We start from the raw sequence: 15,152 nt of genomic DNA, 5'->3' as shown, positions 1-15,152 counted from the left end.
CTTATGACACGTTTAAATTTGTAGTACACCTACAATTACAGATCTGCCTCTCTTCACAACGCTAGCATTTTCTCTCCCTATTCTAATGAAAATTATATATGAATTCGTTGTGTTCTAGTACACTTCTGTCCTGTTTTAATCAATTAGTCTTTGCATTCTGCGTAATTAAAAATTGTCACACAGAAAATTTAAACTAAGTAATGCTGAAATTTTTTCCACGAAAACATACAAAATACCACCATTATTTCAATAAAATGTTATCGTAGATTGCAATAAAATATAAAAAAAGAGCTAAATGGTAGTGGGCAAATGTATGGACAAATTTGTATGTGGCCCTTATAATTCTGAACTAAAAAAATTGGAAATAAAAACAACGGTCTAAAGTCCAGTGGACAAAAATATGTGGATGAAATGACAGTTGACTCCAAAGCAGTAGCGGCTGGTGACCGAAATCCTCGGTGAGGCCTGTAGTAAGTAGTTTAAGCAGGCTACCTTCCATACAAAATGTTTATTATTGAAGATACTTTATTATGATTGACATTATTACTATATTATTATTATTATTATTATTATTATTATTATTATTATTATTATTATTATTATTATTAATGAAAAATAATATGTCAATCTTCAAATAAGTTGCTATGATGTGAGTTGATTTCAATAGGCTTAACTATTTAATTTTTATAAAGCAACGAATATTATGATCAACTGAAGAAGCATGTGTTGAAATTCCCCGGGAAATATTTTTCAGATCGCTGTAGTTTCAATAGACACACTGTTTTCTCTCTCTCCTTTTTTTTGGGGGGGGGCAGTAACAAGCACGACCAACAGAAACGTTTATTTTGCACCCCAAAGACCCATTTATATTACATGAGGATGCATTGAAAGCTCGCGTTTTAAGAGTATCTTTCTGAAAAATTGTCAGTGATGGCGCAGATCTGTCTTAATTTAAAACTTTCCTTTTTCAATATTATTTCCTGTCGATAACAATACTCTAACAATGAATTTATTACTATTATCATCATTATTTCTCGCATTTCTTTCAATTTCTACTTTCCCGAAATACATAACCATAGTAGACAACACGACGATTCACACTGTTATTCTCATCCCAACCAACACTTGAGACTGGCATTGACAAACGACCGGGTTCTGAATGGGAGAAGTGAAGGCTGATGGGTGAGGGAATATCTGCTAGGCCACGAGGCCACAAGAAATGTGCCTCAGTTTCAGCATTCCGAGTGCAACCTTAAAACCCGTGGAAACATACGAAATGTAGAAGCCAGACCCGGCACGAGCGATCCTGGCCTCAGGAACAAATTTTACTGCAAGACAGGTCTAGATATATCACAAAGTTTTCTACTTCTACACCTCTATACGCTTCATTGAAATAACTCATATAATATGTGATATACTCCTACGACTAAAAACCACTAAAATTTTGAGTTTAAGGAAGCAGTGATTGAGGCCCGACATCACTTGCCTCAGTCAATCGGCCGCCACTACTTCAAAGTATGGACAAATTTGTTTGTGGTCATTAAGAATAGTGCCTGTGAAACAGTAACATTTTAAGTTAAATGTTTACAACAAAGGCTATGTTTATTCTTTTGAAATACACCACACAACCCCGTCCTTGATGCCGAAGTAGTCTGTTTTAATCGTAAAACACCACGCGCCACTACTCTGCGTCAAGTAATTTGGCTTATTGCACAAACTCCGTACTCACTTAACTTCAAAGAATAGTGGCTAAGATTCCTGTCTCTAATTATGACCCTACATTTTACTGTAATAACTTAATGTTAGCAACATGCTGTTGGTTAATAATAATAATAATAATAATAATAATAATAATAATAATAATAAAATAATTTTCCCAGACTTGTCCACAGTACAATAGTTCACTGTCTCGTCCATAGAGGGTACATTTTGCCGAGTGCGATACTTCGACGAACAGGTGGAAGTCCTATCACGGAAGATGATAGAAATGATGAGAAGCAGATTGAGATTTGGAAGGAGACGGAATGTAGCCTAATTGAAACTCCCAGCATTCGCCTGAAGAAGCTTATAAAACCACGAAAATCCCAAATCAGGATAATCGATCCCTAGAATCGAAGCCCGCACTTCCCGAATACAAGACCGTGCTTTGTATAATAATAAATTATTAATATTCACCCTATGATTAATATTAAATTTATTTATTTATTTAACTAGCTAGCTAGTGAGTACAAATTAAAATTATAAAACAAAAATGTTTCTATCCACTACCGTAAGAGCCAGGCTCATGTACGGTGTGGTCTTAGCCAATAATATAACATAAAATTTACAACGACAGTTTACTAAATACAGTAAGTGACTTAATTCAAACTAATAAATAACACACAAGAGCAAAAAAAAAGAGAGAAAAGACACATTTTAATATAAATTGACAGTCAAACAGAAGCCAGTGATATTTAATAAAAACTTGAATATAGTCAACAGAAATAAAGGGTAAAAAAATACACACATTTGTTAATATTATATATCATGAATAATATTATAAATTTCTTTTTTAAAAGCTTCGATTTTAAAATATTTCAAATTTGGAAAATGGTTTGTAATTTTATTATAAAGTCTTGGGCCGAAACTAGCTCCATGCTTAAGAGCTGTACTTATATGACATTTAGGCTTAATTAAAATCTCACACATGAAACAAGGCATCTTCGTATGCGGAAGTCATAATTAAGAAGGCTGGCGGCCACATATGCACGAAAGTTATATCCTGGAATTTTCTGACAGATTTGTAATACAAAAGACGTCTGTGAGATGTATTTTTCATTATACCACTGCTCCAATTTGATCATATGATTTCACATCTTAAAAGTCTCTAAAAATTAGATCCTTAAATGTCCGTCATCATTTTCGTAGAATATATCACGACGCTTCCTTGTGTATTCATCTTCATAAAATGATATCCCATGCCTCTAAGGACATTAATTTCGTACTCTATATCGAATCTGTATTCACTACAAAGCACACCAACAAGCACAGATAGACTCTTCTGGTTCAGGAATGAAGGCCCGCGCGTCTTTCGTATCTATCTCGTCATATAATGATATCACCTTTAATATTCTTGAAGCTAAATTTTGTTTTTATTTTAGATGAGAGCAGTTGAGAATGGCTTCCCCCGGTGATGACGTTTTGTGGTTGTGGGCCATGCGTATTACAATTTCTCCGTTTCGTGTGTCATAAATTCTAGCTGCTTTTTTTGAGTGACTGATTTGTGCTGTTTCTTTTCTAGAAGGGCCCACGCCCACGCCGCCGTGGAGGTCACGTGACGACCTGTACCAGTCTCACCAGTCGCACGGTTTCCCCTTCCATCAGATTCAACGAGAAGGTCTCTGGTTTGTGTGCCGTGTGCTACTAACCAGTACTAACACTGTTCGAGTTTCAACTCCCAACATGGGCTAATATGACTTGAGATTTTGTGATTTTCTACCCGTCTCTAAAGAAGAATACTAAAAATGGGCCACGACCACTTCCTTCCTGTTTTTCTCATGCTTGCAACTCTCCAGCTTGATTATCCACTGCATTTCAAAGAGTCATCACATTGAATAATTTATAAAACAATATATTACAATATTCAGTGTCACTCAACACTTTTATTATCAGTCTATCACTATCACCACCGTAATCACTACGGTATTACTATCGCTACTACCACTTTTACAACAAATCATCAGACCAGCGTCTCCACTAACCTCATTATGTTCATCAATCACCACAATGATCACCACCAACATAATAATAACCATCAGCCACTAAAATCACACTACTACCCGACTCCGACGTAGCTTAGTCTGCAGGCACGTTTGCCTTCTGATTCGAAGTTGCGCTCGGGCGTGGTTTCGATTCCCGCTTGGCCTGATTACCTGGTTCGGTTTTATCAGAGGTGTACCCCAACCGAAAGGCGAGTGTCGGTAATCTATGGCGAATTCTCTCCTCATCTCGCCAAATACCATCTCGTTATCACCAATCCTATTGACGCTATTTCATTTTTTCATTTCATTTATTATATTCCATAGATCTTACATGAGCAATGAAGCTTTAAGATGTGGAACAAGTCAAAATTTTACAATATTACAATTACAATTTTTACAGTTTCACAATTTTGTAGTTCTACAATTTTTTTACAATTTTTTACAATATTTTGGCGAGATGTAGTGAAATGAGGTGAGGCCCGAGGATTCGCCAAAAGATTACCCGGTATTTGCCTTTTGGTTGGGGAAAACCTCGGAAAAAACCCAACCAGGTAATCAGACCAAAGGGGTGAAATGAAGTGAAGCCGAGGACTCGTCATAGACCATCCGGCTTCAATCCCAAGGCTGGAGAAAACCTCGGAAGAAACCAATCATTCAGACCAAACGAGAGATCCAACCCAAGCCCGAGCACAGCTCCGGATCAGTCTGCCGTCTGAGCTGCATCAATGGCTCTACTAAAAATATACAATACATAGCCAATCAGATTAATAAATTTACAAACACAAACAATTATTCATCAGTTGAGCTATAAAATATAATACAAAACAAGTAAGTTAATTCAATTGAAGGCATAAACCATTCAATTAGTTGTGATATACAGAAATTGATAATACATATCATGCAAACTACTTCAAATTACAAACACAAACAATTCATCAATAGAGCTATACAGATTAATATTCAATTTAAAGCATATACAATTCATCAGCCAAAACTATACAAACATATACAATACAAAGTAAGTAGATTAATTCAATTCACAAGCATACATTCATTAAGCTATACAAATTTGTACAATTAATATCAAGTAGATTAATTCAATAACCTCGTAGTTAACAAAGCGTCGTTAAGTAACCAAATAAAAACACACTACTATCACTACTACACAATTATCCTCATTACCATTGTCATCTCAATCAAACCATTACAATCACCATGATAATCATTACACCACTACTATCACAATGGCAGCATTTACCCTCACCATCAGAGTATTACAATCACCATAATAATCATTACACCACTACTATCACAATCACACTATTACCCTCACCATCAAACTATTACATCACCATAATCATTACACCACTACTATCACAATCACACTATTACCCTCACCATCAAACTATTACATCACCATAATCATTACACCACTGCTATCACAATCAAACCATTACCCTCACCATCAAACTATTACATCACCATAATCATTACACCACTAGACTACTATCACAATTACATCATTACCCTCACCATCAAACTATTACATTACCATAATCATTACACCACTACTATCACAATCAAACCATTACTCTCACCATCAAACTATTACATCACCATAATCATTACACCACTACTATCACAATCACATCATTACCCTCACCATCAAACTATTACATCACCATAATCATTACATCACTACTGTCACAATCAAACCATTACCCTCACCATCAAACTATTACATTACCATAATCATTACACCACTACTCTCACAATCACACCATTATACTCAACCTCAGAGTACTACAATCACCATAATAATCATTACACCACTACTATTACAATCACACCATTACCTTCGCCATCAAAGTCCTACAATCACCATAATAATCATTACACCACTCTATCACAATCACACAATTTCCCTCATCATCGGAGTACTACAACCACCATAATAATCACCATACCACTATTATCACAACTGTACCATTATCTTCACTACCATTATCACTAATACATTCACCATAAGAATCACATCATTTCCATTGCTGGGACATCACTATATCGATACTAATCACAGTGATGACATCAGATCACTAACATAATCATAATTACCGCACCACTAACATGATATTATCATAATCATCACTACATCACAATGTCGACCATTATCAGTGTCAATATTATCTTTCATATCTTTTTCCCTGTCTCCAGGAATAATCTCTGCATCATTCAATAATGTCTTCATTGAAATGTGTCTGTACATTAATGAATATATTTGCATCTGTCAGTGGCTGTGTTGTGGTGTAAATCAGTCTTCTGTGTCTTACTAACAAATCTACAATAATAATTAAATCAAACTGGAATTATCATGTTTGAATTTATTTATGGACGATAATGTTGCCAAATTTGTGCAGCATGTGACCTTTTGCTGTCAGTTTTCTGAGAAAGTACTGAATAGTGTATGAATACTTCGTCTTGGATATTAAATAAAAAAACAATAACTCATTATCCCAGCTTATCACATTGAAGACCGGATATGAAAACTCGCCGATTCCGATTGGTGGAAAAAGACTGGTTGGAGAATGTAATTCATTTTCTTCCTTCATTCTAGGCACTATACTGCTTTAAAACAATGATAGTGAACACAATAGTGAATAGCACCAGCATATACAATAACACAAAACTAAGAGAAATCGAAACGTGAAGCAGTTATGAACACTTATGTATAGAATTGTATCAGAAAACGGCGCAGAGAAATTTCACTTTCTGTTAGGAAGAAGCCAAGAGAATTTCAATATAACTATTGCTCACGAAAACATTCAACACTCTTCCTTCGTACTTTAACGGTCTTACTAATAAACCGTGTATAGTTTTTATACGAGACTTATGCAGCGTTGAGACAGAAAACGTTACTAATAAACCATGCATAAGCGATAGATGTATAAACAATCTGTAACTATACAATGGGAATTGCTTTGCAGTAGTTATATACATGAAACCCCTTGTTTAAGTGTTGTAGATAGAGAAAAAATGGCCGCCCCTCTAACAGCTGTTCTTATCGACTGTCATTTTATGATGATGGATGCTTTGTAACCACAGAAGGACACACCAAAGAGCACAGAATAAGTAGAATATTATTGCTGTAGTTTGTACTTTTTGACCAAAATATAGCGTGGTAATCGATCAGAGCCAGTTGTACTATCGATACTTAACACGGCACACTAAAGCTCTCTACCGGATGCAATAGAGAACCTCAGATATTCTATTACTTTTCGTAATGAAGTAATGACGAAACTATGACGTAGCTGTGTAACAGTTATACTGTTATACACGACGTATGTAGTGATTATTAGTAAGGAATTTACACACGACTTATAAACGAGCTACTCATTGCATAAGTACAGGGACATCATTTTATTTTTACTTCAATTTTTATTGTACCTGAGCTTTTAAATGTACTTCACTCCCACCACTTCTACTAACGAAGTTCAACCGTCCTCCACACAGATCCAAGACCGCATATACAGTCATAGTAGCCTTACGGTGATAGTAAACAGTACGTTCCAAAAATGTGTTCACGTTTTCCAGTGACGAAAGAGCTTTCAATATTGAATCATTTTCGCACAGGTACTGTCGTCCATTTGCCTACGTCGTATCCCGATTTCCCCCATCAGCTAGTGGTTGGGCTGTCTTAGCTCTTTCCTGAGAACATTAATTTGTTAGGAATTGGACGTCTACGTAATATTATACAACCGTTTTAAATAACTTAAATAAAAGGACTTCGTTAAGTAATTAACTGTCACGTGATTTCCGTCCTTTCTACGACCCTATGAAATAACCACTTGGACGAACAGTAGATAGTATGTCTGAGTAATTTTAACTTTTCGGATCGGGCAGAAGTGAAGATTGAATTTACAGTACGTAAGGTGCTATTTTATAGAGTAGGTACAGAATTATTTCAACATGAGTTACTAGTACGAAGAACGAAACTGGTAATTGGAATTAAGTACAATAGAACTGAAGCCTGTATCGAAATGAACGGCCACCATTTAAAAAAAAACTGTGTTTAAATATCCATATTATGATTATTTTTCAATTTAACTTCATTCTCTGTATTGTACGCTAATGTGCTGTAGACAGTATAATATACACTGCATAATGAATACGTCCACATGGACAGCTCAGTTCGTGAGTAAAAACACTCATTGTTAATACTGTACTGTATTTTTATTAAACAAAAACCTAATGAAAATGATTAAACTCAAAAGCGCAATATTTCCTAGTTTGCGTATATGGATGAACTACTTTTATTCCCTCCTATACCTAATGAAGTGATTTGTTTGTATATTACGCCAGTATCATCGAACGCCAGTCGTGGAAGGGGTAAGCAAACGGCGTTGATCCAGAGGTATAGGCAAGTTAATATTAAAAATGTTAGTAAAAATAAAATGATGTCCCTGTATAAGACAGTTAAACGTCTGTATATAGAGTTTTTTATTAGTAAGACCGTAAATGATTTACAAAAATATATTTATTTAGTCACATTTTGTACAAATTTGGCATTATTGTGCTCGGCTACATAAGTACAAAGTATTCACACTCTGAATGCTTGTGGGTTCAACTGTAGCCTGGAGCGCCCTGCATGGCAGAGTCTTTCTCTCTCGCTGTAATGACACTTTTTTGCTCTTCTAGAGATACCCACACCGAGGCCTCCCTGGATGCTAAGCGATTTCTACCATCCGCCACGCGGCTATCCATTTCATCACTTTCACAGAGAAGGTTACTCAGTTTTCATTCTGATGTGCAACTAACTGCCCTTGTGTGTTCTTTAACACATGAAAATCCTGGGAGTTTGTGAAGCTTTCTTTTGTTTTTTTTTTCAGAATATTCAGTAATCTTTAGGACAGTCTCTAACGAAAATAACTTCTGAGTGCAAGATTTTAAGTAACTAATTAGTCGTTAAACTTTGAAATATGTTGGATTCAATGCAAATAAGTTCGAGGATTCATTTTAACGTCTTGGAAACCATGTATTTCGTATTGAGGGGAGATGTAGGGCCAAACTGACCAAAAATCACATCTTCTAAAAATTTGTCAAAAAAATTACATAGTGCTGGGAATCCCTAAACAAAATTTTACAGCATAAACGTTAGTCTAAATGGATTTCAATCAAGAAGAGTCGCAGAGTAGTTCTAGAAAAAAGATTGGAGAGGGACTTGGACTAGAAAATATTTGTAAAAATGATTGTTCTTCAGGATTTTGAATAATTGATTTAGGCTACCAATTCCTTCGTGTGCTATAAACAGTGCCTGTTGTTGATTTTGTGGGTCACAAGAGATAAAAAAATAATTAATCATGTGGAATGCATATTCAAACTTTACGACTTGTTATCCACAATACCCAATTTTCAATGAAGAAGGACCATTTTCTCAGAAACTATTTGAGATAAAGTAATGAAATTTTGCACAATTCCTTATTATTGCATAATGAAAATTCTCCTGTAGAAAATTTGTTTTTACGTCAGTATTTGAAGAACTTTACTTTGACAAAGCAATTATATTTATAAAAAAAATACATGTTTTAATTTATTTTGAAAAAAAAATTGAAGTTTTAAAATTGTCTTCAGGGATTTGTTACATGTAATGTAGAGCAAATGTGTACAACATTTCAGAACCATATCTTTAATAGATCATGAAAAAATGTTCCTTATATTTTGTGATGTCAGGTTAGGTTAGGTTAGGTTAGGTTAGGTTAGGTTAGGTTAGGTTACGTGGGTTCGTAATTAGACTTCCTGACATGGTAAGGTATTGTAATTAAGTTTTGTAATAGTCAGTTATTGTAAATACTTGTACCTAAATTTCAGATGGGTAGCTAAAAATTGTGGGATTGGTGATATATAACAGTGTATTTGAGACTACATCACCCCTTAATAGGAACAGAAATATAAATCAAGGGAATCATGTCTATTGTAACGACCACTTCGCTACTCGCTTGAATCCAATATATGAAAATATTTTAAAACATTGATAACTGAAGTGCATGACGTTTGTAATCACTACCTACTTGTATAAGGAAAAACATCTGCACATTTCTGTCCAGAATGTGAAACTAATTATAAATATACTTAACTGAAGAGCGTTACATGCATTGCACTCGTTACTTAGCTACTTAGGAAGGGGACAATTCCATTTAACCCAAAATGTGAAATTAGTTATAAATGTAGCTACTGAAATAAGTCAACCAACACTTAGTCGCATAAGAATGAAGACTTAATCAGTATAACCGTAATGTGAAACTCCTTTGGAACTCAAAACGTGAAGTGTGAGGCATGTATTTGGTTTTCAGAAGTCGTCACGAAAGGTTCGAAAGTCCTATAACATTGTAAAGATGTAAACAATTTTTTCATAAAATAATGAGGTTTATTTTCCATAGAAATTTCTATTTAAATTGTTTGACTATTGTTGCTATGACAAATAAAGTAAATAAGCAGCAATTCTGTGATCCTAAGGCAAAAGGTGATGTCATTTTTTGCAGTTTTTCAGGAGCGATGATTAAAATTCCATAACAACGGATTAGAGAGAAAAATAATATTCATATGCAAGTCATCTTTTGCCACACTGAAGATGCCATCAGGATGCACAACATAACACAAAATCTCATTTTCGTAAAAAATTGGCATATCATATTTTACACTAAATATTACACTATTAAAGTTCTGTGACAAAGTACAGATATAGACAAATTATTATTCGACCAAAATGTTTTCTTGGAAACATAATATAATTCGTCATATCAACTATCAGTATAATTCACAGAGTCTCTATTGTTGTAAATATGATTGTTTACATTTTCTGGTATATTTTTCCAATAGTTAAGTATATTTTTTCTGGCTGTGTTGGTACTACTGGTGTTTTAATTATATACTGCAGAAGATATTCTCCCATGGCCTGCAAGAAGACCGGACATGAACGAAATTGAAAATCTGTGATACAGGCTATACTGAAGAAGAAAGTGACAAAAAGAAGCTTACAACAAAACATGGACTCATTTAAGCACTGTCTGGTATCTGGCTAAATGATTTTGATATTCAAAGAAAATGTCAAACTTTGGTTTCCAGCATCCTTGACAAAATCAACGTGTTAATAAAGAAGAAGGGAATGTTCATAAAATATTACTAACTTCAAGACTCAATTTTCTGTTCATTATATCTGTGCAAAATAAATTTTTGTTCATTATTTCTGTGCAAAATACATTTTTGTTCCGTATTTCTACCGATAAATACAGCTTCGTTGCACATATAATTAATTTAGTCTAATAATTTGACCACGCCTGCTCCATACAATGCCACACTCAACACAAAACACTTCACTAGTCTCTTCCTTAAATGTATGCCTACAAATTAATCGGTGGCAGAAATGTCGTTTTCGAAAAATGTAGGGAGATTAGGCCTACGTATATTAATAAGATGGGGGTCTTAATGGTTCACTTATTTAACAACAACAAGAAGACGGTAGTGGTGGTGGTGGTGGTGGTGGTGGTGGTGAATAGGCCTGTAATTTCAAAAAATCAAATAAAACACTGCGTTTTTACCTCAAACTTGAAAAAAGCTCTTCACAATAAATGTGTTGAAGAGAGGAGTAGATGCGGAGTATCTATGGCACGAAGAATAAGTAAAAAATAGCCCCGGTTACCAAGACAACGTTGATATCGATTACAGGAGGTTAATGAGTTGCAAATATGGAGGCACACATTGCGCAGTCCTTGTGAAATGAGTGTCCGAAATTAAATCACGAAGCGACACTGCGTTGCTTTTAAGTGAGTTGTCAATGAACCCCTCTTCGCTCTTACGGCCACGCATCACTGACCCCAACTTTCCTTGAACCCCGACAAAGAGGATAGCCTCTTCGAAATTGACTCTTGCTGTGAACTAAAAACCTGCTTTGCTTACATAGTAGTTGCAAATTTTTTAACTTGTCTTATTAGAAAAGTTGTGTGAACTTGTGTTATTAAAATCAAGCTGGGTGCGTCTTTATTGCAAACATTTCCATTAATTTAACCCACTACTTGTTGAATTTGTATCCAGCTAACAACTCTGTGAATAGACTTGAAGCCGTTTGGAAGTCAAGATTGTATATGTACAGATACGGAATTAACATTTGGAGCAAGTCTTGATGAGAGTTCACCTGTATATAGGCAACAATTTCGCACGACTGTCCACAAGTAGCATATATACAGGGGCTCTTGTTTATTGCACATGGTGGTGTGTTCTTATAAGCGAAACTTACACAGTACGAGAGCTACAAATTTTATTTTCGTATCTGTATCTAGTGTTTGTTACGAGATGAAGAGCGCGAGATGAATCTGCAGGGAGAAGTACGTTAGTGATATGAATGGTTATATTATGTGACGCAATGGCGATATTATTCATTTTAAAATATGCAGACTTCACCAGTTGCTGGTCATTGCTCTTGGGGTTAGGAAGTGATTGATTAAGCTATTAATTGCAATTCTCAATACATTAAGCAATTATATTATTAATATTTACTGTAATTAAATAATTAATATCCTTTAATTTCCATACGCATATTGTTACTAATGTTTAGAGCAGGGGTTCTCAAACTGTGCGTCGCGACGATTTGGTGCGTCATCGGTCTTTATCTGTGGAGTCGCGGCTATATGGGGGGACTAAAATCTAAGGGCCGTATTCATAGACATTTTTAGCGCGGGCTTTCGTTGGATTATCAGCGTTTTTCGTATTCATAAACCAGTGTTAGCGATAGGATATGATTTTAATTCTGTACTAGTAACGGTGGATAGCCGGGGCTAGCTTAGTACGCTCGTAGCGCGTGCTGCGAAATGTCTATGAATAGCACCCTCAGAGTTTAACATGAATGAATGTTAGCCATGATGTCCCATGTTGGGCACCGGCCTCCTGTGATGGGGTTAGAACCCCCTTCGACAGGGATGGCTCAAGTGTACTCGCTTGGTGAGCCAATCCAGGCGAGCTTGTCGTGTACACTACTTTTGTGATATGGTTAATAATTCTATTAGACTTTACCCAGTCTCAGCACTCTGTTCTTTGTTCATTTTTTCTTGTATTACACACATTATACTGACACTGGCACTTTGACAAACACTGATTGCTATTTACACTATTTACCTGGCACTTTCTCAACACTGAATTAACTATTTACAAAACTTATCTTACACTTTCACTAATACTGACTTTGCTATTTACAATATCTTAACACTGGTTACGTTATCTATTTACAATGGCCTTCCCTAGTTCTTTCCACAAAACTCTGTTCTTTGCTGTCCTCGACCATTGTTTCCCCGCCTCTCTGGTAAACATGCCAGACCATCTGAGCCGTGGTCTTCCCTGTCCTCTCTTTCCGACGAAGGGGTCCCACATCGTGACTGCATGGGTCCATCTTGCCTAGTGTAGTCTCGCCACATGTCCCCCCCCAGGTCCACTTCGTTACCGTGGCTCATTCTGCTGCGTCAGTAGTGTTCGTCAGTCTTTGTAGTGTTTCGTTACTCATTCTGTCTCGTAGCGTAATGCCCAGTATTTTTCTTTGCATCTTCCTCTGGCATGTTTGTATACTTGAGCGTTGTCTCTCGGTCAATGTCCAAGTTTGGCAGCCGTATAGCAAAACTGTCTCTAGTGCCTCGAACTTGAGATTAGTATAATGAAATGCAACATGCAAATTGTCAGTAGCCTACATGTACATATTTTTTTATTCTAATGGTGTATCTTTAAATTTAAAATAATATGAGCTAGTAGGCCTAATGTAAAAATACTATTTTCTTAAAAAAATCACCAAATCGAATTTCAGTTTTTTTTTTTTTTTTTTTGGTACAGGGGCGGGACGTCATAAGGAAAATGTGACATGTGAAGGGAGGCGTGGTCTCAAAAAGTTTGATAATTTAGGGAATGAGTAATAACCTGGCAACTGGAATACTTATCTGAGTGATGTTTATCACAATCAGCAACCACAGCCCTTCCGCTCGTCTTCTAATGAGTAACCGACAATACTTACAGCGATGTGTTGATCGTATTTCTCAGAAAAAATATTAATGTCACAGCGGCTTAGGTATGTTAATCTGTATTTTAGTCAGCCTTGAAGTCATCTAGTTTTCTATAAAATAGTTAATAACATTCGGTAACTTCTATAGAGATGGATTAAGAGATTATGTCTCAGAGAAACCCCTACTCGCAGGCCATGTGCGGTCCGCGAGATTATTCCTCTGCAAGTAAGGAATATTGTCATTGGTCACATCGTCCGAGAAATGCTACTGCATCTCATTGAAGCATTAGTTTTATTCTGTGTGTTTCTTAAACGTAGGTTTTCTTACCTTCGTTTGATACTTGGCATTTTAAGATCAATATTATAATGAGGGTCATGTAAGAACAGTTTCTAAACAGCAAATATTGCCGTCTTGTCAGTGTTGCCAACTGTCACCAGAAATCACATTATCCTACGTACTGAATGACTTATTTACTCACTGTACTTTACCTTTATGTTGGAAGGTTATTCTAAATAATTCAATAATTTGTAATATATTTTCATAGACAAACTATACGAGAAAGGGATCAACGTGGAATTTGTAGTGGATTGAAAGGATAAATTCCCATAGGTGGTCATAAGGAGCCAATATCAATAGCTGGAGATAAGCTTCTATGAAAGAATGCTGAAAAAATGAAATGAAGAAGAATACTTCTGAAATAATAAATAAGATTATACCTCATCGTAGACCTTTTGTTACGTTAGGTATTCTGTCTGGCAATATGAAATCCATTGGTTTGACTAAACAATTGATTCACGAGACTTAACCTAAAAATGTATTTTGTTTGACCACATGAAATTATTAGTACTAACTCCGAAAACTTACCTGAATTATAACCACAACGCAACACATAAAATAACTATTATATATTAATATTAATACTGATATTAATTAATTATTAGTATGCTCAAGTTTCACTAGCTTCCAGTAACAGGCTCAGAAATCTAGTACAATTTTAATTTCGTGGAACTCCAGTACCGACAACGTTTGTCTCAGCTGCCAACATAGCCTACCAGTTACAAAATCACTACCATTTGTAGTATTTGTCAATATCGAATTTCGAGACGAACTTGGCAAACAAAATTCAACCTGCAAACTAGAAAATCACCACAATCCGCTAGCATTTGCAATAATGGGGGAAAAATGATTAGATTTCACTCTTAGGGTATGAAGTAAGCTGACCCAGACTATACCAGTTATTATTTCTAGTTCATTCCATCTACAATTTGAGCTCGAGAGAAGTAATTACCTTCACTCTATAAAAATTGAGATCGTATATCATTCATTTTCTTTAAATGGAACTTCATATTTTTGCCACCATGCCACATCAGAGGAATAATAC

General features: G+C 35.5%; 1 protein-coding gene across 1 annotated transcript in view; it reads left to right on the top strand.

Moving 5' to 3' along the window:
* The window catches only part of LOC138692743 (uncharacterized), a 204,489-nt gene that overhangs the window by 164,558 nt on the left and 24,779 nt on the right, over positions 1–15,152 (top strand). The window contains exons 4-5 of the mRNA XM_069815935.1: positions 3,281–3,376; positions 8,436–8,522. Coding sequence (XP_069672036.1) covers positions 3,281–3,376; positions 8,436–8,522 — 183 coding nt within the window. The remainder of the gene's footprint in view (positions 1–3,280; positions 3,377–8,435; positions 8,523–15,152) is intronic.

Source organism: Periplaneta americana, chromosome 17 (assembly GCF_040183065.1).
Source record: "Periplaneta americana isolate PAMFEO1 chromosome 17, P.americana_PAMFEO1_priV1, whole genome shotgun sequence".
Classification (NCBI taxonomy): domain Eukaryota; kingdom Metazoa; phylum Arthropoda; class Insecta; order Blattodea; family Blattidae; genus Periplaneta; species Periplaneta americana.
Note: the sequence above shows the minus strand (reverse complement) of the source record. Positions and strands in the feature narration are given on the sequence as shown.